This window comes from Barbus barbus, assembly GCF_936440315.1.
Source record: "Barbus barbus genome assembly, chromosome: 7".
In the NCBI taxonomy this organism is placed as follows: Eukaryota; Metazoa; Chordata; class Actinopteri; order Cypriniformes; family Cyprinidae; genus Barbus; species Barbus barbus.
This window is the reverse complement of record NC_136735.1, coordinates 5,829,491-5,854,189: the sequence shown is the minus strand read 5'-3', so window position 1 is coordinate 5,854,189 and position 24,699 is coordinate 5,829,491. Positions and strand designations below refer to the sequence as shown.

Sequence of the window (24,699 nt, the reverse complement as noted above, 5' to 3'; positions counted from 1 at the left end):
TAAACTTGATCCATGCATATACACCTATAAACACACACACATACATATAAACTCGCTGCATGCATATACACCTATACATACTCGCATATACATATAAACTTGATCCATGCATATACACCTATAAACACACACACATACATATAAACTCGCTGCATGCATATACACCTATACATACTCGCATATACATATACACTTGATCCATGCATATATATGTGTATGCGAGTATGTATAGGTGTGTCTGCATGCAGTGAGTTTATATGTATGTGCGGGTGTTGTTGAGGGTGTATATGCATGGATCGTGTTTGTATGTATTAGCGAAAGTCTACAGGTGTATGCATGCGTTAAGTTTATATGTATACGCAAGTTATTCACAAGTGTATATGCATTCATTACTAACATAATATGAACATCCAATAGTATGCATGTATATGTGAGTAATTTATAGGTGTATATGCACGTGTTTTATGTATGTATTGATAAGCGAAGTTTGATTTAAATTCTACTTGGCGCCTCATAATTAAGCGGTCATATATGTGTGCTCATGAAGTCGAAATGTAATCTAATAATATGGTCTAAGTTTAAATGTTAGAAAAAGAAATACATTTCAAGACATCTTGCCATACCAAAAGTGGACATTTCTGGAGAATGAATTAGGGCTTTCCTGTAATCAGTTACATTGTTGTATTACTTTATGGATTAAGAATACACAATTATGTTATTGCTTATTAATAGATTTCTGTACATGTGTTAGTGTATTTTTAAAGACACTGTTTAACTGAGGTCAGAAACAGTCGAGGTTCTCTGCTCGAACAGACTGGTTAATATCGATCTAGTATAAGATGATAATGACAGCCCGTTGAAATATAATGTCTATAAATACTCAATATTCAATATCATTTAGAAATGTTAAACCAGCATTTATCAGAACATGGCAAGAAAATAAATACATAAATATTCTTTAAACTTGGGACATATTGAGGAGATAGTCCCTTTAAAAAAACCAATTAACCAATATGCTAATTCTATAGTGTGTGTGATTGGATGGAAATCTGTGTAGTGCTATTCCTGCTAAGAATGAATGTTGTGAGGATTTAGGAGTACGCTACACTAGTATAAAGACCTCAACTCAGATCTCCATCTGGCCACAGGTGTTCACTGTGTAAAATCTCTGGCTGAACATTTTCTTCTGCTCGTTCTTTGTCAACCAACACAACTTACTGTGCACTTTCTCTAATGGTGCAAGATCGTGACTTCTTTCTTCAGGGGTTCGAACCTGCAACCTTTGGCTTCTCTGCTCAATGTTCAGTTGCCATCTTTTGTTCCCTTTAAGTATTACACTTTCTCTTCACCTTTCCTTCAGTTTGTCTTTCCTTCTTACTGTTTTTGCCTTGCAATGACATTTTCTTACTCTCTTTTCATCCCTTCCTTATTTTCTGGTTTGTGGAAACCACTGTTGCGTTTCAGAAAGCGTAGAAATGCGATGGCCGTGAAGTGACTTCAAGAAGGGAACTTGTGCAATATTGGGTAAAATAAGCAACTGGCTGAATGTGAAACTAGCAACAAAATGCCAAATTAAGCTCAGTTGAACTCATAATATGATGTCCATCAAGAACAAAGGTGTTGCATTTCTGTCCAAAGCATACTTTCAGATCAGCCTGAATCCAAACTCAAAGCTTTTCTCTCATCCTTTCACTGGTTTCCGGAGGTTTATCTAATCTGGTCTAAGCTGCATGTCTTTGGTCTGGTTTGTGTGTGTTGGTGGTGTCTCTCTAGGACTGAGGTGCTCAGAAGTTGCTGAAGATTTCCTGTTTCTTGCTCCAGTCCATAGGGGGCGCTCTCTTGTTGGCCCGTTTGGCCCGGGCTTTCTGCTTGGCCTCCGCCGCGGTCAGACTCAGATTCAGACCGCTCTCCCAGAAGGGATCGAGCGGCCGCTCCTCAGATTGCACATCTCGGTTTGGTTTAACGGCGTCATCGCTGGAGTGATGGTCAGAATCTGGGAGCTGTGAAAAAACATTTTATTTGCATGCATTATTGTTTCAATCTAAATATATTATGCAAAGTATGCTATCAAATGAATAATCAATGCATTCAAGGTACAGTTTTTTTTTCTTTTTAATGAGTTCATGCGTTCCTGGGAATTGAACCCATGACCCTAATCAAATTATTATTATTGTTACCAACAACGCTAATGATCATTTTTACATTAAATAAAAATATACCATATTAAAAACATGTAACTGAAACAAGTGCACCCAACTGGGAGCAAGTCTGGCCAGCATGTTTTCTCTCTTACTTGGAGGATTTTTCTTAACCCGCACCTAATTTTGAAGTATAATAAAAGGGGTTTCTTTCAAAAACAGTGGCAGCTCAGCCGTGGTATAAGTGCACGTGATTACAAAGTGATTTTCCTGGCACACACCTTGTTGCTGGTGTCAAAGCTGCTGATTTCAGCGCTCGTCTCTGAAAAAGTAGATCGAGAGGAGAAGCTTCTGTGACTCTCGTGTCTCGGGGAGCCGTTGCTGATTGGTGGGTCAGTCAGTGTGCTGTTGATGATTGGTGGAGAGATCTTGGGGGCGTCTGGGACCGGTGAAGACGACACAGGGCTGTGTGCGGTTGGATATGTCATTTCAGGACTCTCTATGATCGGCCCGTCCACACAGTCCTCTGTTTGACAGAAATTAATTGGTAAGATAATTACTGACATGTCACTTAGTTATGAATTAGAGCTGGTTTCTAAGTGCACTGAACGTTACTAATGTTTGCATAGAGCATCAGCCGTGTTTTGCATGAACTAGTGAACACAGTAGCAGTCAGGTGAGGTCAAGTAAATACAAAGCTTTTAAATATCATCTTTCCCATTTGGTTTCCTTCTGTGAACTTTCCCAGAACTCCCCTTACACACATAGAATAATTCTGTTAATTTACTGTCCATGCGAAAACAGGCACTGTACCTTTAAGATGAATAGATGTGGGCACAATGCCCAGGCGGTTGAAGAGCTCATCTGTCTCGGGATCCACCACCAGCAGACGTGTAACTGTGCCGCACGCTTTGATCAACGCCACCACCTCCGGGTGACGCAGGCCCTCGATGCTCGTGTCGTTCACCTGCAGACATGACAGACGGAGGAGAGAGCTGACTTTGACTGAATACTAACTATTGCACACTTTCTATACTATATAAATCGCAAGATTACGATTCAGGCCTTAAGTGAACCCCAATGGATCCAACTCAAGCTACACCTAAATTAAAAACGAGAGAGACTGAACCTATACATCTCTAGAAAGAACATCACAACATACACAACAATACTAAACTATATTTTTATTTGTTTATTTATTATATCATACAAATATACTATTTTTATATCACATAATGTAATAATATTATTTATTATATTATATTACATATAATACATTTTCACTATTACATAATATATAATAATCTAAACTATTTAAATATGTTTTATTTTATTTCTGATTATTTTTTATATTATTACTTGTGTATTTATTATATAATAAATGCAATATTATTTTTATATTACATAGTAATATAATATTATTACACTATATTATATTATTACGTTTATTATATTATAATATACTAGATAAAATATTATTTTTACATTACATAAAATATATAATAATTCTAATTAAATAAAAAATCATATAATTTAATATTAAATAAACCATAATCTAATAAATATTTTATCATAGTCAACTCAATTATTTATTATTAATTACATTTATTATATTATAATGTAAGAAATGCAATAGTATTTTATATTACATGATAACATATATTATTCTAATTAAATAAAATATATAATATATGATTAAATTTAATTAAATTATGTATATAATTTGTCTCATTACTTTAAAACAAACAAAGAGAGATGGAAGAGAGGTTGAACCAATAGAACAGTATTATGTACACTTCTTATACTTAACTATATTATTGATTTATTACATTATTAATAATATTTATTATTTTTTTACATGGTAATATATTATAATATTGTTATATTGCACTATTTATTATAGTGTTGATTATATTTATTTATTATATTATAATATGCTACATTACATCTATTATAGTATTAAATTATAATTTAATACTATAAATATTTTCAGGTGCAACACATAATAATTGCTGGTCAGTATTTGTCCAGCAGGTGGAGTGTGACTCCACGTTACTTCTATGGAGCTTCCGCTTCCTCTCTTCGAAGAAGCCTTACATAACAAACTTTCATCTGACATTTTTTCTCTGTTTCTCCTGCTGTCTCTGTCTGATAATAGAGTTTGGGGTGTGTAGGTTCCTGTAGCCGGTCAAACACAGAAACTGATGTAATGCATGTGAAAGTCTGAGGCTTCCTGACGTTCATACAGGAAGGTGTTCATATGCCAAATAATAAAAGGTTCGTTAATAACTTTCTAATGAAGTGCGTCACAACCATGTCACTACACTCCTGAGGAATCTTATTCATATCGTGCCACGTCTAAAATACATCTTGCATTTTGAGAGATGCTATTTTTCTCCTAATGTCACTTTGAACTGTGAACTTTTTAATTTGAAAAATTTTAATTAGGTTTTGAATTTAGTTCTAGAAGTATTAGACTTACTGTTGCCAGCGCCATAATGTACTGTTTGAGCATCATAATGGCTATTTATCATTTTAATTCATTGATAATATACTATATTATTAAATTATTTTTGTTGTTGCATAACTTTTGGAGCTCAACCATCCCACAACATTTGTGACGTGATTTTCTTCAAAAATGTAAAACATTTGTTTGAAAGTTGCCATTTGAGATGGTGCTACAAACTATAATTCATTAAGTTAATAACTGACTTTAAACAAGTGTTTTGCTAATAATATTCAAATGCATTCAGAGACCAACACTGCTGAGTGAATTAAATAGGCCTACTGTTTGTCAGTCATAATTACTGATCTGTCTGTGATAATTACAGAAAACATCCGCAAATTAAATCCATTAGGACGGATTTGCGATTTGTGACGATCATGGCACACACACACACACACACACACACACACACACACACACACACACACGTACACACACACACGTACACACACACACACACACACACACACACACACACAAGCAAACGGACTCTCTGCTCTAAAACGGGATGCTCCCCTCACGAAGCGGGCGAAGCAAACAGCGCTTCTCTTCATTAGCGTAATCTGCCTCTCTCCAGAAGATGAATCTAATCTGATCCAGTGCTGCTAATCTGGGCTAATGGAGGCTGCTGTAATCCCGTGCCATCACCTCGATGAGCCGGTCTCTGGGCCTCAGGCCCGCGCGCTCCGCCGGAGAGTCGGGGTCCACCGAGCGGATGAACTGACCCGTGCGTGACTTCTTGCAGTGCAGGTTGAAGCCGTAGCCCTGCTCGCCTATGGTTATGTGACACAAGCGTGGACGCAGGTCCTTCGTTACCACATCCTCCTCCAACGCAGTCTCCTCCTGGAGAGAGAAAAAGAACAGCAATGAACTCCAGAAGAAGTTTTTAGGACAACAAAACAGGAAAACTGACTGTTTTAGCTACAACATTAGATAATGAGCCGATTTAAAGAGTTAGCTCACCCAAAAATGAATATTCTGTCATCATTTACTCATCCTCAAACCTGTATGAGTTTCTTTCTACTGTTGAACACAAAAGAAGGTATTTCGAAGAATGCTGGTGACCGAACAGTTGACGGTAGCCATCGACTTACATGGTATTTTTCCATACTATGGAAGTCAATGGCTACCATCAGCTGTATGGTTGCCAAACCATTTTTGGTTGAACTATTCTCTTTAATTTCCAGAGTGAGATAAATCAGAGGAATACAGTGAAAGTTATTTGTTCAACATAGCCTATATTCTGTAGAGTTACTCAGTAATGCGTGAAATAATCTGGATTTATATTATTTCAAAGTGGACAGAAATTCTCATCAAACAGTCTTTACAGACACAGTTTTCTGTATGACAGTTCACAGACGCAGCTGCACCATTCATATTTTTTATGTATTTATTTTTTGCTTGCATAAAAACGGCAATTGATCATTTTAAATGCTGGTCAGATGATCTACTTCCTTTCTAAGTGGACAGTTCTTGGCCAGAATAAGATGTATTATAGGACAGACTTTTAGCCAAAGGTCCATTATGCACTTGTATTCATTAAGAAATTAATAGTGACAAACAACATATTTCACATTACAAGCACTACAGCCGTTCAAGTACTAAGTTAATGCCATTATAAACACTCTATCAAATAGTTGCACTTATTTTTATTAATTTTTTAAAGTACAAACTACTCACAATTTAAAAAAAAAAAATTATTAGAAATTTTATTGATGAAACGGTCTTCCATTACATTACACATTTTATGCGATCATTTAGAGTCATTTATCTCACAGTTGCACTTATGTTTACAATTCATTTTAAAAATGAATTTGCCTTCAGTACCATAAATGGCAAGGCACTCGAAAAACATTTTTCTTATTCAATCAGAAATATGGTTGCAAAGGGGTGGAAACTTTCCAAAAGTTTCCGAAAAAAATACTGGTAAGCTTCCAAAATGTCTATGCAATCATGTAAGCTTATGTATCACATTAAAATACACAACTGCGGTTATTTTTTTTATTAGTTTTGACAATTTGCCTCCAGTAGTGTACACAAGAAGTCACTAGCAAAATTTTTTTTTTGATTTAATTATAAATATTTTTTGGTATAACAGTCTCCCATTACATTACAAATTTGTTATGTAATCATTTAGGCTCATTTATTTCACTAAAATAATCTTTTTGTTTTTATTAAAATGCATAAACAACTTTATGATACTCAAAGTAAAAAATATTATGCAAAAATTGCATTTCATTAATATATTAAATATTTTCTTATTAAGGATGTTGGGGTGTTGCATTCTCAGTGTGTTGCCACAAGGGGTGCTATAGAGGACAATATAAACAGTCAGTTTTCTTCTTCTACAGTCAGTGTTCTCATTCAGGTCAATTAGTGCCTTAATAAAAACAGATCTGGTTTAATGACACAGACATTTGAAGAAATCTATCGCCCACTTGAGTACGTATGTTTGTTGCCGCCAACAAAAATACACGCACAAGACGACTCAATTCTCGCAGTATCTTTATCAGGCATTCACGTCTGCATATGTGCAACGTTTCTGGCCAAAGACAAAGGAACAAACTATCCTGTCTGTTATCATACGCCGTATGATACAATATACGCAGGACCCTGTGCACGAGTGTGCGTGACCATTGGCTCATTTCCTTCAAGAAGTGAAACACGCCCAGCAGGAATAGGGGACATTCTGTGAGACACCATGTCACTTCCTGTTCTAAGACAATACAAGGGTGGTGTCTGTTTGTGTCCGATGGGGTAGAGTGACTGAAGAACCTCGCCTTACACACACATGTGCTTCAGCTCCTGAGGCTGACACACCGCTTAATCTAATCCTGCACACACACACACAAACAACACTCTCACTGAATTCTGGGAAAATACCCAGAAATCAGACACCCAGGACCAGAGAGTGGGAACACAAAGCAGGTAAATGAGAATTAAGGTCACAGAGAGAGGGAGAGAGAGGATGAGGACAACAAATGAAAGAGGAGAGACAGAGAGAAATGCAAATTTAGTTTCACTTAAAGGGGTCACATCTATTTTCTTTTTTTTTTTAAGCAGTTGATGTTTCCTTTGGTCCACCTGCACTGCAAAAAGTGCTTTATGAGCCATTTTTACTTGCCTTTTAATAGCTGTTTTAAACAGAAAACAGTTATTATAAATTATAATAATATTTCACAATATGACTGTAATTTTGAGTAAATAAATGCAGCCTTTTTGTTTTGAAAACATAAAATCTTACTGATTATTGAACTGTAGAGTATACTGAAGTACTGTACCTTTAAAGGCAGACCTCTGTTATGATTGGCACGTGGGAAATAACAACATACTTCTACTATCTCTAAACTCATAGATATGTGAAAGCATTTTTTTTTAATGTCTATACAGTTATACTATACTGTACGTATCAGTGTCTATTCAAACTAACTGCACTTAAATACCTATCAATACTAGTCCTACACTCTTAAAAATAAAGGTTCTTTATTGGCATCAATGGTTATATGAAGAACATCCATGAACCTTGAACATCCATGGAAACTTTCAAATGCAGAAAAGGTTCTTTAGATGTTTATAATGTTCTTCAAAATGGTTCTTTTAGGGACTGTCCACTGAAAGGTTCTCTGGGGAACCAAAAAGAGACTTTGCAGATCTGCACCACATAATAATCTGCTGCCTAATCTCACCTGTGTGCTGGTCTGTGATCCACCGAGGTCAGTGCTGAGCTCACACACGGTTTCAGGCTCGGCTGTGACGCTGGACTCCACAGTGAGTTTGGTGAAGGGTTCGGCCTCCGATTCGGTCTTGTGTTCACCGGGTGACGGCAGAGGCAGGAACACGGGTGACGCCAGACGAGCATGAGCTCTGTAGAGCGGAGAGCCGTTCATCACTCCTCCAGCGCTGCTGGGACTCTACCAGAAGACAGTGAAGTAGACATTCAGCTGAACCTGAACGGCTGTGGTCGGGGTTTCTGTACTTTCAGTGGTCCGGCGTGTGAATGTCAGTATTGTTTGTGTTGCGTTTGGGGAAGCTGCTATGAAACTGTTGTTTGCCAAGAAACAACCTACTCATAATTTAAATAAGCAAAACCACAGTCAAACGAGCCTTCTGTTCGGCTTCTGTAGACGTTATCACTCTCTACGCTGGTGCAATAATCAAAAAGATCTAAATAAAACTATAAAATCAAATTAAAGCAATTTACCACAAGAGATTGTCTGTAACAGTGATTTTACTACAAGCAATGGGTGTTTTTGAAACTGTGCTAAAATCACTGTATTATGAGGCGTCAAGTGGCTTCTTGCTTTTATACATTCATACAGTAATACTAATAGGAATCAACAATTCTTCCACCAAGTATTTTAGTTCATTAGCAAAACTACAGGTTGCGAATGCAGCTCATCCAATCAGAATTAAGAGTCAGATTTATTAAAGCAGAAACGGGCTTAAAGGTGCCGTGAGTGATTTCTGAGAAACGCTGTTGAAAGTGAATCGGACCGAATGCCAAAACACACTTGTAGCCAATCACCAGTAAGGGGGCGTGTCAAATCATGCTGGGGGAGGTGCCTGTTGCATAACATGTTTGTGAATTAGGGGGCAGAGCTATCAAGTTTTAAATTGATCAAAATGAAAGAAATGTGCACAAAAACAAGCACCTCGTTGCTAGTTGACACATGACAAAATAAAAACGTTTAATATCTATGCATAGAATCAAAGTTGGAAGCTAAAAAACCATGAATTCTGTCGACTCTGACTTTAAGCAACTATGTGTTGACTCATCCAGACAGTAACTCAGGGTGAAAGTCATGTAGTAACTTTTAGTTACTTTTCGTTGCTCTCCAGTACTGTTAGATGGTTGTTGGTTTGAATCCCACTGCAGGTAATTATAAAACAAACAATAACATGACTGCAAATTGCCCATCTCTGGATTATGTTGTTTACAGGACTCTTGCTGTGCAGCCGTCTGCTACCTGGGCAGGTGTCAACACACTTCACCTGACCTGGACACATCCAGGTCTGTAAAGAGCTTAGAGAGCTCCAGGCAAGCACCTCAGAAACTCCTAATGGAGGGCCCCTCATGTTTTACCACACACATACTGTAATCTTGGCAATGGTTGATTTCACAGCAGTGTAAATAAAAAAATCTGATAGTCCTAAAATTCAGTATTTTGAGATGTATCCAATCACTTGCATAAACTCAAAAATCCACACAATTATTAGTGATCATTTTTATAGCTTGAGCGTTTGTCTTACATGCTAATAATTTACTGCATGAAACACACTGTGGTCAGGTTATTCTTGTTGCGCGTGAAGCCACATTTAACTCGATTCATATGATGTCCTTTGCATTGGTGTCATTTTTTTTGGTAAATATTTGATTAATGTTTGATTTAATATCCCTGCTTTGCAAAGTCACATAACCTGTCACCTGTTCTCACGCCTAATTTGACTAGCTTCTATCAAGTGACACATTTCCACTATGTAGACTTCTGGAGCTTATATTAAGCATATCCAGAATACTTAAAAAAAAAAAAATCAAGAATAAACCTAACTTTAACAAAACAGAGCACACTGAATTTAACTAATTTAGTTATTAATATAATATCATTCACCAGTCTGAATACTTAGCTTTAATAAGCGGTCTTAGTTACCTAAAATGAAAATTCTCTGTTGTTCAAAACCTGTATGACTTTCTTTTTTTCTGTGAAGAAAAATGTTGGTAACAAAACAGTTACTGGTAGCCATTGACTTCCATAAGGTATAAAAATACTATAGAAGTCAATGGCTACCAGAAACGGCAACATTCCTTAAAATATCTTCTTTTGTGTTCAACAGAAGAAGAAATCCTATAGGTTTGGAACAACATTGTGAGAAACAGGGTGAGTAAATTATGACAGAATTTTTGGGTAAACTGTCCCTTTAAATGAAATATTAACACAAAAGTTCTGAATTCATTAATGATTCTTAGTGCTTGTGAAAAAACATTAAATAATTGACCACAATTTGATTTATGAACTTTTAAAAATACAATTTTGGTAACTTTTAGAAAATAATAAATGGCAATTTCTTATAATGCACTGTATGTTTGGTGTCACATACAGTCAGAGATGAAAATAGTCTAAAAAGAGGTGTTGTTTATTTATTCTCTTTTGCATTATATCATTTTAGCAGAAGAATGCAGTCATTTAACAACCATTAACACAATGAATGCCATTAAAAACACTTGGATCGGGTATTTGTTTTTCTTTTAAATGTAACTGTTTTGAATTCTTGATTCCCAACCCTGTTCTTCACACAGTATGATCTAAATATAGCACACTGCTCCTCTCTGGACTGGATTTCCTCCTGGACTTCCTCTCATGAAGTCTCCAATATGAGGGAAGTTCTTATACAGAGAAAGAGACAGTATGGCCACTATATGTGGTGTCATGTTTCCACCTATCCAGAAACCAACAGCACAGTCTGATGGTGATGGGATGTTTCACTTACACTCACATGAGAGATCTTCTCACCTTATTAATGAAAATGCCCTCTGAGCTCTTTCTGCTGTAGGGAGGAGTGGCGGAGTCTCGCGGGGAGACGAGGGGAGAGGACGCCGCTGAGGAGCGAGAGGACAGAGAGCCCATCTCAATCGCCCTATCCTCCGTGCACGGCAGACCATGAAACTTCAGGAACTCTTCGGTGACCCGGTCCACCACCAGCAGCCTGGTGCGGTGCTCCACCTCCAGCATCCTCTGCACAACCTGAGAGACACAGAACGTAACACTCCCTAAAACATACCACAAAGTACCATGCGATTTTGGAACTTTTTTTGCAATATCAATTTTGTAAACAAAAGCAAAGTTTAACGGAATGAAAACTTTTTTTTGCGGGAATGCAAAGTTTATTGCGGAACTTTGTTTATTGCACACATAGTTTGGCAAGAAAACACAAAAGTTTTGAGTTCAAATGTAGAGTTTCTCTGGGAAACACAAAGGCACTGAAATATATATTTTCCCTCACTTTTATACCATCACCACGTCCCTTTAGAAACTCCTTACCATATAAATGCCATAGTATGAGTATATCATTCAGCATGGTACTTGCATTTTATATATTTACTGTACTATGGTAATACTTTTATATAAAAATGTTTTAAGGTGGCATTAGACACTACAGTAAAAAGTAAACTTATTGCACCGTTTTAAGAGGCCCCATGTCCATTTATTATGGTTCTACAGTAGTAACTATGGTAAACTGTGGTTTCCACTGTAAGTGTTACTAAGGGTGGAGAGGAGAGGGAAGTTTCGCAGAGGCGAGACTCCAGTGTTTTCTTAACATCAACACACAATGATACATGATCTTAAACAAATATACATGAACGCTGTCACCTCAGTGTGGAATATAACACACTGGCTACTTCACAAAACATAATGAGATCCCTATATAGACAGCTCGGCGCGTTTTTGGAACTTTCGTGCGCAATTGGAACGTTCAAGGAATCAGTTGATTCCCAAAAATGCTGTCTAGGTAGGCAGCTCGCTAGGTTTTGAGACATCCCTGTCTGTGTCCCAGGTGAAGTGGTCCAACAGGTTCTCCTCTCTCATTACCTGCTGATGCGTCTCTCCCTCCACGTTCTCTCCGTTCACCTCCACCACCCGGTCGCCGGACCTGAGACCGGACAGGTCCGCGGGGGAGCCCGGCTCGATCTTGCGGATGAACTGCGCTCCTCGGTTGCGTTCCCCGTGCAGATGAAATCCATAGCCGCGATCTCCTTTAGTCAAATAACAGAGCCGTGGACGGAGCTCCCGCTCCAGGATCTCCCTCTCCAGAGTGTTCGCCATATCCAACTGCAGTCGTGTTCAATCACAGCAGAAACATAGGCAGGTCTATTATATCATGAGTTTTTGAGGATGCATTATTCCGCATGCTGAGTCTGCAGGTGTTGTTTCGTAGTCATTTAATTTTTTTTTACTAATTCAATATTAAATAATGTGATATAGTATCTAATAAAAAAACCACACAAGCTAAATAATACCCAAATAAACGCTTTAATCCGAACGCAAACGTACGTAAAACCGTGTCCGATCAGTTTCTTTAAAAAAATCCCGCATGCTACAAAAATGACTTCAATTTCCGTTAAAATAGATTTTTAGTCGAGTATGTCCTCCACCTAATGACTCTCTTCATCCCACTAACAGTCCAACAAGTTTAGTAGCCGTTCCTCCAGCGCATGCCTCAAGCGTTCTCACTGATTATTATTCTTCTCATAATCTATAATAATCTAATCAACCAGTAATAGTGTGGCTCTGAGTTCAGTATCTGAGCACGGAACAGGTGGAAGAGGATGAGACCGACGAGCGGAGGAACTGTGTGTGTGTGTGTGTGTGTGAGAGAGAGAGGATTGGAGAGATCAGATGTTGGATAAGTCAAAGATATCCACGCGGAACTCTTCCTCTTCACGTGTGTTTTATGGACAGATCTGGGATCAGCTCATCTAACCCGCACTGATTCAATAACACAAACACAACTGACCTGGAGCAGTGATGATCGACTAATACATATTTATATATATATCAACCACTGCATTTAAAACTGGCCAGATCGCCCACACGTTGCAAATCTGCAAGACACTAAAACACAACAATTAAACCTTTTAGCTGGAAAACAGTAAAAATACAAGTAATGCATAATGCTAACTGTACTGTAATCTGATCAGGCTCTGTGATCTGGTGCGTTTCTCTCATATTTATAAAAGTCTGCGTGCAAGTAAACACGGATTTTTTCGGTGAAGTAGCCTACTTACATTTTTCTTTTGGCCGTTCTGCCCTCTAGTGTTGACAAAAACAGTTCAGGCTTGAAGTAAATCATGTGCGATAAAAATCAGAAATGTTTCTTGAGCAGCAAGTCAGTATATCAGAGTGATTTCTGAAGGGTCATGTGACACTGAAGACTGGAGTAATGATGCTGAAAATTCAGCTTTACATCATTTTAAAATATATTAAATAATAAAAAAGTTATATTAGCCTTGGCAAGCATAATTTAATAAAAAAATTAAATAAATAAACGTAAATAATATATTCCCAATAAATATTAAAGTACTACATTAATATGCACTTCTAATATTTAATACTAGTGTACTAATATATAATACTAGTGTACTAATATATAATACTAGTGTACTAATATATAATACTAGTGTACTAATATATAATACTAGTGTACTAATATATAAATATATATATATATATATATATATATATATATACACACACACACACACACTTTTATACATGGGTTCCTTCCATAAAATAATATTTGTACATTATATATTGTAGAAATAGGAGTTGTATACGTATATGTTTTGAACATTGTCATTTAATGTGAAATTTTTAGATTTTCCATTTTAGTTACAATTTATTTGATAGAAAACCTACAGAACGAATTAATGTGATGTTTGTTTTGCTTTTAACAGTACTTTGTTGAAACAGAATCTAAGTCTCTGCTGTCCTTTGGTGTGAAGACGGAGGTTTGCGCTCCTGCTCTCACTTTCTTCCTACTTCTCTTTTTGAGGACAGATGGAGCGTCTTCTTCTGATGTCGGCTGTTCTTGTAGCTGGTTTCGTAGCACTTCCTGTTTGGCCGTGTTCTTCCTCCTCTGCATTTGCTGGCTCTTCTTTGACCTGTGCTGTTGGAGATGCTAGTTTGTCAGAGGGACTGTTACCGGCGGGTTTCGCTGGGCTGGATTTGAGCTTCTTGTTGGGAGATGATCGGTGGGCAGAGGGACAGGTGTGCTGATTGAGACACACGGAGCACAACGGAGCAACAGGTAAACACACCTGCTGCCCGAAGCCAACCAGCAACCAGTTGATCTCACTCCACAGATCTCTGCCAGAAGAGGGAATACAGATTAAAACGGTGCTTCAGTGAAATTGTTGTGATGTTATCTTGTAGAGATGAATGTTAGCAACAACAGGACCGAAAATAGAGGTTACCGTGGCAACCACTCCTCGAGAGCTCTCCGTGTCTCTTCTGGTTTCTTGGTCTCCTTCTTGGTCCATCCAAGTCTGTTTGAGATTCGGTGAACGTGGGTGTCCACGCCTACACACACACACACACACACACAAAATAGCACTTAAAGTGATAGTTCATCCAGAAATGAAAATTTGCATTTGAAACCACACATCAATGGAAAGATTATTTATTCAGCTATCAGGTGATGTAGAAATCTCAATTTTGAAAAATTGACACTTATGACTGGTTTTGTGGTCCAGGGTCACATATAATTGTGTATACATTACATCATTGTGTGATTACATAAACAAACTGGTGAATCAGTTATTTGAACAAGAAATGAACTGTCCGAAAGAACCAGATCGTAGAAAACAATTGCATTTTCCTGTTTGCCTGAGGCTCTGGATTGCACAGATGGATCGTTTCACTTCATAAGACCTCAATATATTGTCAGGAGCCGCTGGTATTCATTTGTGAATGTGCTTCTTGATTTGCGTTTTTTAAAAACTGGTAGCCACTGACTTGCATTTAATGAATCACAAGGACCATAGTTTCAGCTAAAAAGCTTCTTTATTGTTCTACTCAAGAAAAAAATCAGCTACATCTTGGATGGCCTGAGGGTGAGTAAATTAACAACAAATTTTCATTTTTGGGTGAACTATCCCTTTAAGGTTAAGACAAGAATATAAATACAGCATCTAAAGCTCAAAAATGAGAAATGATAAAATTTTAATTTTGACTTGACAATGCCTTGTCTGAAAGAGAACGGAGACATATCTTTGGGGGGTTTAAAGTAAGATTTAACATTTTTAGGAATGTAGGACGTTGCTATGGTGTTCTAATCTAGAATGTTGGTTGCAAGAATGTTCTTTGATTCCAAATCTGCATGTCTGACTATAGCAATATGATTCAACTATAGCAATATGATTCAGAACAGACAGCAATTTAACTTCCGCCTTACCGATGCCTGACACCCGGTTCCAGGCGATGTCCATGGCCAGGTGGGCCATCTTAGGGCCGACGCCCGGCAGACGCATCAGACCCTCCACCGTGTCAGGAATGTCTCCGCTGAACTCCTGCTGGATCAGAGCCGTGGCCTGTTTGATGTACTTCACCTTTGTCTGAGAACAAGTTTGTGAGTTTTTGATTGTTGAAATCTGTTGCTCTGATTATACATACATGTACTTGAACTCATATGTCATTTACCCTCCAGAAGCCCACGGGGTAGATGAGTTTACCCAGAGTCTCATCGTCCATCTTGAGTACGGCGTCCACGCTGAGTCCATGCTCACGTAGTCTCTGCATAGCGCCGCCCGTCACCTGATCTTTTGTTTGACTGGAAAGCATTAAGGAGATCAGCACCTGGTAACGACGCACCTGAGAAAAGAACCAAGAATTTTGATTGGTTGTCGGTTGCCTCAGGTGATCTGCAATTGGTTCTCGCTCACCTCAGGTGGGGCCTCGGTGTCGTAGCATTTCTCTGCTCCCATTTGGTCCACGGGAGCATCCCGTTTGCTCCTCATCTCCCTGATGAATGACAGCTGTGTTCTCCAATCACACGGCTCCCAGCGCTCCCTCTTCAGCTCCGGCCCTTCCTCCTCCTCATACTCCACCTTCACACGGCCCCGTCTTGGTTTTCTAGGTGATGTCAAAGGGGCTTGATCTGCTTCTTCTTTCACTTTTGTGGTTGTGTTATTGCATCTTGACAAAGTCTCTGTACAAAATAAAATACTATTAAATAGTAATATTAATAATAGTATAATATTAAAAAAAACATATTATATAAAATAAAAATATATATAATTATAGAAAATGATTAGAAATGATATGAAATTACATAAAATATTTTTAAATAAATGTAGTTTCACCTGTGTAGTTTTCCTCACCTGCAGGAGTCTCTGGAGCAACTGAAATACTGTGTTCGTGAACTTCTGCTTTCACTTTTGGAGGACTATCTTCTGATCTGAGCCCTTGAGCCATTCTGCATCTCAATCTGCGAATTCCTCCTTTATTTACATCACTTTTCACCATAGTTTCAGTTGCACAAGTGTCTAATACAGCTACTGATTCGGTGAAATATGGAGAGTTCATTCTTAGAGTCAAACGATTGAACATAAAAACACATAAAATCCGGACTGGCGCCAACATTAGATGACATTACCTGACTTAATATCTCAAATATAACTTCAGTTTTTGCTAAAAACAAACCTCCTGGATACAACATCCCTATCCATGCTGTTGATTCCGATGTCCGACTCCTGAATGAATCAACCTGAGTCGGATCTTTTCAATGAATTGTCTGAATCGCAGTGAACGGATCCGAGCGGATATTTACGGAGCCTGCATACCAATGTGCACACTATCCATCCTAAATTCTATGCGATATTAGTCATTTTCAATACTATTTAGGGCAGATAGGGTGGATAGTATGCACATTGGGACGCATGGTCTATGACGAATCACTGAATCGATTGCTTGAAAGGGTTCATCCAAATCGAACTGCTCGAAAGAACCGATTCAGACTCGTCAGTTTCATAAGCGATTATCGTGTGTAGTTTCTGAACACCGCCAGCGCTTGTAAAGTGAATGTGCGCTCGAGGCTCTCAGAACTACAATTCCCTGCAGTCAGCGGTCACGTGAAGTGTTTTTATAGGAAGTGCATGACCGTGTGTCAAGCATGACTTCCGGGGGGCAGTAAAGGGGGCTTGTGAGAGCTGGGACGCTTCTGTTGGCTGAGACACTGCGTGACAAATAAATGCATAAATCGGGAGCGATTCAGTTCTATCTTTTAGTTTTATGTTCTCGATATCATCCCACCTCCTTCATCCGCAGACGGTAAATAACAGTGTGTTTGTTTGTTGCATTGGCATGTTGTTTGTGGATTGATACTGGTTTATTTATTTATTTATTTTGTCTTGTTTTTTTGACCACATCGGAGATATGCGGTTTATTTGGCGTGTTTATTTTCAGGTAGCTTTTATTGTCTCTGTCACAGTCAATTTGTGCATTTTTAAATGCAGGCTTTTTTTTGTGCATGGGCTGAACTGAACCGTTTGACTTCTGAGCATTGTTTTCCTGCAACGTTTTCAGGTCAAAAGAGGCGATAAATCAGTGAAATAGATTGTTATTTATGCTACAAATGAGTTATGGTTTAGTAGAAGTGTTTTGAGGTCTTGAGGAGCTGAGGTCCTCAAATCTCCTGAGGTCCAATGTACTAGAAATGACATGCCACAGAGAGACCCCAAAATTACATATGAAAGACTGTGTAAAGAAGGAGTTGTCAATCTTTTCTGATCCAGGGACCCACTACCAGACATTCGGGGCCCCTGGGCCCCTCAATATATGTGTAATCTTTCTTTAATTTCGTGAGAAATATTAAAACATTAATTCATATTCTCTTAGGCTGTCTGTCATCATAATAAAAAAAGACATTTGTAGGTACAATATTTAAAATAGAATATTTTAAAACATACTGAATTTATGATTTATTTGTAATTTTTTAAGATGCATCACAAAAGCAGAAAAAAACAGGGATTGGGGTAAAAGTAAAAAAAAAAAAAAAAAAACAGTAAGTGTATAATAAAAATAATAACAGATGTGAAAAAATATAGAAAAATTATTTTTAAAATAATTTTAAATATTATTTTAGATAATTTAGAAATTATTTTAATTCTAGATCTAAAAATACAAAATAATAGAAATAATAATTATAATTTTTTTTACAATTTTTTTTTTTTTTTTATTGTATATATCAGCCTCTTTTGTGTGGTGTTTTTTTTTTTTTTAAATCTCCAGGTCCAGGAGGTTTGAAGTATCTCATTCTCTCATTCAGGATCTCTCGCAGGAGTGAAGATGAATAAACAGCACAGTAAAGAGTCTCTGCGCGACCGGTTCAAGGGGATCTTTGGCCTCGGTCCGACTCGGCCCCACAGCAAGCAGACTGAAAGCAAACCGTCAGAGTTTATCATCACGCTGGATATCCTGATGGTCAGAAACACTCCAATAATCATTCAAACCATCTACACTTCTCCACAACCTTGTGTTTCTCATATATTCTCTCTTTCTGTCATTCAGGAACTCACTCCAGAGTATGGCCTCCACCACCGGATCAGAGTCATCAACCACGTGTGCGACCTCGCCAAATCCAAGAAGTTTGAGGAGGTGAGGAGCATCTGCCTGCTCATATATGTGACCCGGACCACAAAACCAGTCATAAGGCTCAATTTTTTCATTTAAAAGCTGAATAAATAAGCTTTCCATTGAGGTATGGTTTGTTAGGATAGGGCTGAGATACAACTATTTGAATATCTGGAATCAGAGGGGGCAAAAAAATCTAAATATTGAGAAAATCGCCTTTAAAGTTGTTCAAATGCAGTCCTTAGCAATGCATATTACTAATCAGAAATTAAGTTTTGATATATTTACAGTAGGAAATCTTCATGGAACATGATCTTTACTTAATACCCTAATGATTTTTGGCATAAAAGAAAAATTGATAATTTTGACCCACACAATGTATTGTTGGCTATTGCTACAAATATACCCCAGCGACTTAAGACTGGTTTTGTGGTCCAGGGTCACATTTGTGCAGATGTACAGTGTGTTGTGTGTGTTTCAGAATGCGGTGGAGGACGTGTGGAAGGCCGTGGAGGACATGATACATCCTGAGCAGCCGGCTGAAGCCCGTCATGCAGTGCTGGTGCTGCTCAGAGCCATTATACAGGGACAGGTGCATATTTTGAACTCCTTACGAATCACAGTGTAGTGTGGCGGCGAACACCACTCATGCTTTCCTCGTGATCTTCTTGTGCAGGGTGAGTGCTTGGGTCCGCTTAGAGCGTACTTCTTCAAGATCATTCTGGACTATCAGCCCTCTAATGAAGATCTGGCTGAGAGACTGGAGGTGTTCAAGGCCCTCACGGAGAACGGGAAAGACATCACCTACCTAGAGGAGGAGATCGGTATGGTTCACATGCGCTTTATTCACCCTAGTGTACTTAAAGAGATAGTACACCTAAAAAGGGAAATTCTGTCATCATTTACTCACCCTCGTGTCGTTCCAAACCTGTATGAGTTTCTCTCTTTTCTAAGCACAAAATAATATATTTTGAAGAATGTTAGGGAGCAATCAGTTGTCGTTAGCCATTGACTTCCATAGTATGGAAAAAATACTATGGAAGTCAATGGCTACAGGCAGCTGTTTGGTTTTCAGCATTCTTCAAAATATCTTCTCTTGTGCTCAAGAGAAGAAAGAGACTCATTTACTCACCTGCATGACTTTCTTTCTCCAAGAAGATATTTGGCAGATGTCTGAGCAGCTGTTTTCTATGTATAAATGGTTTGTGCAGCACCATGTGCAGATTGTAATACGTGTCTGTGTGTGTTTTCTTTCTCAGCTCGGTTTGTTCTGCTGTGGATGGACAACGGTCTGTCATCAGATTTCCTGCATGTCCTCGTGAACTTGGTCAAATTCAACTCCTGCTACCTGGATGAGAACGTCTCCCTCATGGTCCAGTAAGAAAACACACTCACATTTCTCATTAGCTTTTGAAAGCTGATATGCACTGTAGTTCAGAAGTATGGGGTCTGATTTTTGATTTTGTTTTTTGAAAGAATCAATACTTTTATTCAGCAGTGGTGCATTAAGTTGGTCAAAAGTCAGTAAAGACGTTTATAATGTTACAAAAGATTTCTGTTGCAAATAAATGCTGCTCATTTGAACTTTCCATTCATCAAAGAATCCTGAGAAATTGCATTACAATTATGAAGCAGCACAACTAATTTCAACATTGATTATAATAGAAATATTTCTTGAGCACATATCAGTATATTAGAATGATTTCTGAAGGATCATGTGACACTAAAGACTGGACTAATGATGCTGAAAATTCAGCTTTGATCAAAGGAATGAATTGCGTTTTAAAGTATTTTGAATTAGAATATGTAATATTATTGTAATGTAATAATATTTGACAATATTACTGGTTTTACTGTATTTTTTATGAAATGAATGCAGCCTCCGTGAGTATGATAGACTTCTTTCAAAGACAAAAACTTACTGACCCCAAACTTTTGAATGCTGGTGTAAATTTTCTATGTATGAATTTCTTTGGAATTGTTTTTTTTTTTAAAATTTGGTCAAAATAGTAAAATAAAAGCATATATAAGAAGAGTTTGCACATGCACTAACTCCATTGCTTTGTTTCTCACAGGACAATCTGCCTCCTCTGTAACCGGACGACTTCCTCCACAGATATTGAGGTAAAAAAAGTGGTGTCAATCAGTCTTTCAGGATTCTGATAAAAGCAGTGATATCTGAATCTGTGTGTGTAGGTTGCGCTGCAGGTGTTGGACGCTGTGGTGTGTTATAACTGCCTGCCCTCCGACTCTCTGATGGTGTTCATCATCACACTGTGCCGAACGGTTAACGTGAAGGAGTTCTGTGAATCCTGCTGGAAGGTATTCAGCCGAGTTTAATAACACATTTATGGTGCAGTTTAGAAGCATGTTTTGACTTCTGTCATTTTGTTTTGGTCTGTTTGTGTCTGTAGTTGATGCGTAAAGTGCTGGGAACTCACCTGGGTCACAGTGCCATATACACCATGTGCCGTATCATGGAGGAGAGGTACACACTGACTTGTAATAACAGAAGACAGATTTGTGATTGGTTAGAGTCAATAGGCTATAAATATAATAATAACAGTAGTTATATACTTGGCTTGCTCAGTTGGGGACTCTTGATTTCTAGCAATTATCGTCAATTTGATTTCACAGATACTATTTAAACTAAACTGAGTTAGACAATGACATCTCTGAATTCAATAATGAAATGCCTTTAACTGAAAATTGAGTGTTTAATCATGTTATACATTACTGACACTATCCTCCAATTTGATACTGTTAAGTGCTTTGACACAATCTGTATTGTTAACAGCACTATATAAATAAAGGTGACTTGACTTGACAAAAAAAATTGTTAATATTTAACCTTTTATATAAGAGAGATTCTCATTAGCATTTCTTTTTGGTAATAAATGGGGATGCACCAAATGTTCGGTAACTGAAATTATTTGGCCGAAAATAGCAAAAAAAGCTCTTTTCGTAGACTGGCTCTATTGTGAAAAGACCGAATAATAAATTGTACCGGACAGTGACATGATACGATAAAATAGAGGCACGCACTAATGCAGCAAACACGTCTGCAGTGTGAAAGCATTTAAAACTGTCAGAGAAAGACGCAAAAATCAATACAAGCACCAACAGCGAGAGACTGCTTAGCACTGCATCTCATGCCTCTGATGAGAAGAGGAAGAGGTGGTCGTTGCTGGTTACTCTGATGATTGAAATCGCAAAATGCCCTTAAACAATTGATAAATAAACTGCAAAACGTTATGTTTTCTAATACACGCTTGAATCGCATTCATTCTGACAGCGCTGCACAAGCTCGCGGCGCTATCTGCTTGTTAGCCAGGATTCAAAGCTCAAAGCACGAGGAAGATCTGCACTGAAATAAAGCAAATCTCTCCCGCAAACTGCCAAAATACAGACAGCATGTTACATGTCCCACCAGAGACCGTAATATACTGGATCACTGTTACACAACAATAAAGGACGCATATGCATGCAGGGAAGTCGTGGCCTAATGGTTAGAGAGTCGGACTCGTAATCCAAAGGTTGCGGGTTCGAGTCTCGGGCCGGCAGGGATTGTAGGTGGGGTGAGTGAATGTACAGCGCTCTCTCCACCCTCAATACCACGACTGAGGTGCCCTTGAGCAAGGCACCGAACCCCCCACTGCTCCCCGGGCGCTGCAGCATAAATGGCTGCCCACTGCTCCGGGTGTGTGTTCACGGTGTGTGTGTGTTCACTGCTGTGTGTGTGCACGTTGGATGGGTTAAATGGAGAGCACGAATTCCGAGTATGGGTCACCATACTTGGCAGTATGTCACTTCACTTCATCACTTCATATCACTCGGTTCCACGAGCTGAGGAAGTTCAACCTGCCACAGGACTTACTGAAACCGTTCTACTCCGCCATCATTGAATCCATCCTCTGCACCTCAATAACTGTCTGGTTCAGCTCCGCTACCAAATCTGACCTCAGAAGACTACGGAGGGTAGTCCGGACTGCTGAGCGAATCATTGGTACAACCAATGCTCATTCTGATTCTGATTCTGAAACAGTGTTACTCGTCAGTTGTTCAGTAACATTTTTATGAATTTGTTTTAAAGGCATGTGACCATACGATATGTGCGACAAACATCATTTATAAATCTGCTGTTGTCAACAAAAATAAGCACTGAGGTCTTAAAGGTCCCATATTGTCAAAACTGAAATTTCCTGGCTTTTTTCATGATAACAGAGGTCTAGGGGCTATGTAACTACCATAAAACAGTCAATCCACAGTAAAGCGCACACCTTTTCACGAGCCCTTGTGACTTCTGTGACGTCCGAACGACTCGGTCACCGCCTTCAGTCACCATCCTGAGCACCGTCCTTTTGCCAAATCCCCAGACAACATCACGTCCATGCCATTGCTGAGCAACAACAACACAGAAATTGTTGTTGAATTAAAAGGTTAACTTTAACGGACGAAACCAGATCGGCCGACCTGTAGTTTCGCGTAGCCAGACCTCAGACTGATGGCTGAAGATCTGGAATGTATGGTAGCTTTCATTGGCCTTTTGTTTGGTGTCACGTTTCAGGGCGTGGAAATGTCGTCACAACAAACCGGTGTGTGAAACTCTCGGATGTATTTTAAAGTTTCTATGCTGCGAACTTGAAATATTTCACATACTTTTGAAAATCCAGCGTTTAATTGACCTGATAAGTGTTCGCCGTAAATCGTCAGTTTGTTGTTTTACACACATGCACACCGACATTATTTCATACACAACATAGTCGTGAGATGCAAGAAATCTTCAGACGCGCCCATAACAACAAAAGACAATACTTTACTGAACCTTTCCTGATAAGAAGTGTGCGCTGCAAACGCAAGCATTTTTGACGATCGTTTCTGTCCAGTCCACTTGTTTTATCGCGTTTAACCACAGCTGTCGTCGTTTTTTTTGTCTTGCAGTGGCAGCAGGTATGCGATCAAATTTCTAATTTGAGGCTGTATTACGTCGATTCTGGCACCCAACATCACAACAAGAAGATATTTCAAGCTCCTAATGTAGCCGAATCTGCGCTGGTTTAAATGGGTCGCCTCCAGTTTTCCCTTTGTTTTGCTTGCAGCTAGCACTGTTACATAATTGTGACGTCGACCCTACATGACCCTAGTTACCTGTGGTTGGCTTGGCCGTGTGTCACTCAGAAAACAACAGGCCAATCAGAATATAGGCCAAAATCGACCTGTTCTTAGCAGAGCTCCTGAGAGAAGAGCTGTAAAAATATATTGAGATGGTTTTTGGTACTTATACCGCAAATATATATTCTTAAGGACATCAGAACCTAAAATAAAACTCCAGAAAGGTGTACAATAAGTAAATATTTTTAAATTGCTGTTTTGTAATAGATTTTTTTGGCAATTTAATTTATGCAATGGGGAAAAAAACGTGAAAAACAGTGTTCTGTATTCGGTCTTCGACCCAGTGTTTCATTTTCTTAAGCTTCGGCCAAGAATTTTCATTTCGGTGCATTCCTAATAATAAAAATCTGCATTTATTTAAAAGGTTAAATATTAATATAATAAAAATTAAAAATTAAAAACAAAGGCATTTTTTTGCTTAAGTATTGAAATTAGGATTGAGAATCATTGGTGTTGGTATTGAACTGCTGAATTGGTGTAATGTTGACAGATCTAGTGTTCTCAGTAGTGTGTGTGTGTCTGGTGTAGGGTGTACAGTGAGGACGCCGCTCTTCTCAGGGGTGCTGTGTTTTTTGTTGGTATGGCACTGTGGGGAGCTCATAGACTTCCTGCCCTCAAAAACACACCCACTCTGGTCCTGCCTTCCTTCTACAAGGTGTGTGGAAATTTGCCATCAGTTTGTGTTTTTATATATATATATATATATATATATATATATATATGTGTATATATATATATATATATATATATATATATA

At 38.3% G+C, this 24,699-nt stretch overlaps 3 protein-coding genes across 8 annotated transcripts in view; 1 reads left to right on the top strand and 2 right to left on the bottom strand.

The window, feature by feature from the left end:
- Positions 1-1,724: 1,724 nt before the first annotated feature.
- LOC306872407 (Na(+)/H(+) exchange regulatory cofactor NHE-RF2-like) lies at positions 1,725-13,005 on the bottom strand. Its single transcript, XM_079420939.1, has 7 exons — positions 12,231-13,005; positions 11,154-11,384; positions 8,331-8,555; positions 5,293-5,487; positions 2,952-3,105; positions 2,420-2,664; positions 1,725-2,000 (listed from the first exon to the last, which is right to left on the bottom strand). The coding sequence occupies exons 1-7, from the start codon at positions 12,462-12,464 to the stop codon at positions 1,785-1,787; spliced, it is 1,500 nt and encodes a 499-aa protein (XP_079277065.1). The 5' UTR covers positions 12,465-13,005; the 3' UTR covers positions 1,725-1,784.
- Positions 13,006-13,986: 981 nt separating this feature from the next.
- nthl1 (nth-like DNA glycosylase 1) lies at positions 13,987-17,134 on the bottom strand. Of its 3 annotated transcripts, XM_079420559.1 has the most exons (7): positions 16,842-17,134; positions 16,520-16,626; positions 16,082-16,347; positions 15,840-16,010; positions 15,595-15,754; positions 14,615-14,720; positions 13,987-14,507 (listed from the first exon to the last, which is right to left on the bottom strand). In XM_079420559.1, the coding sequence occupies exons 1-7, from the start codon at positions 16,865-16,867 to the stop codon at positions 14,177-14,179; spliced, it is 1,167 nt and encodes a 388-aa protein (XP_079276685.1). In that variant the 5' UTR covers positions 16,868-17,134; the 3' UTR covers positions 13,987-14,176. The 3 variants fall into 3 exon arrangements, with proteins under 3 accessions (XP_079276685.1, XP_079276683.1, XP_079276684.1); XM_079420557.1 differs by having other exon boundaries at positions 16,502-16,874; XM_079420558.1 differs by having other exon boundaries at positions 16,520-16,874.
- A 148-nt stretch (positions 17,135-17,282) lies between these two features.
- LOC306872785 (tuberin-like) overlaps positions 17,283-24,699 on the top strand; it is a 48,212-nt gene continuing 40,795 nt past the window's right edge. For 2 of the 4 annotated variants that reach the window (XM_079421620.1, XM_079421618.1), the window contains exons 1-10: positions 17,283-17,468; positions 18,466-18,620; positions 18,708-18,794; positions 19,252-19,362; positions 19,447-19,594; positions 20,030-20,147; positions 20,846-20,894; positions 20,967-21,092; positions 21,185-21,258; positions 24,471-24,597. In XM_079421620.1, coding sequence (XP_079277746.1) covers positions 18,486-18,620; positions 18,708-18,794; positions 19,252-19,362; positions 19,447-19,594; positions 20,030-20,147; positions 20,846-20,894; positions 20,967-21,092; positions 21,185-21,258; positions 24,471-24,597 — 975 coding nt within the window. In that variant the 5' untranslated portion in view covers positions 17,283-17,468; positions 18,466-18,485. Of the gene's footprint in view, positions 17,469-18,428; positions 18,621-18,707; positions 18,795-19,251; positions 19,363-19,446; positions 19,595-20,029; positions 20,148-20,845; positions 20,895-20,966; positions 21,093-21,184; positions 21,259-24,470; positions 24,598-24,699 lie in introns of all 4 variants that reach the window. The other 2 variants (XM_079421621.1, XM_079421619.1) reach the window with 2 other exon arrangements.

Excerpts from the sequence above, each read along its gene's own strand:
- LOC306872407 (XM_079420939.1), bottom strand. The coding sequence starts at position 12,464 with ATGGCGAACACTCTGGAGAGGGAGATCCTGGAGCGGGAGCTCCGTCCA. Across the intron at positions 11,385-12,230 it reads AGGGAGAGACGCATCAGCAG|GTTGTGCAGAGGATGCTGGA; the intron begins GTAATGAGAGAG and ends TGTGTCTCTCAG. Across the intron at positions 5,488-8,330 it reads GATCACAGACCAGCACACAG|GAGGAGACTGCGTTGGAGGA; the intron begins GTGAGATTAGGC and ends TTCTCTCTCCAG.
- nthl1 (XM_079420557.1), bottom strand. The coding sequence starts at position 16,781 with ATGTTGGCGCCAGTCCGGATTTTATGTGTTTTTATGTTCAATCGTTTG. Across the intron at positions 16,348-16,501 it reads AGGTGAGGAAAACTACACAG|AGACTTTGTCAAGATGCAAT; the intron begins GTGAAACTACAT and ends TATTTTGTACAG. Across the intron at positions 14,508-14,614 it reads CTCGAGGAGTGGTTGCCACG|AGATCTGTGGAGTGAGATCA; the intron begins GTAACCTCTATT and ends CTCTTCTGGCAG.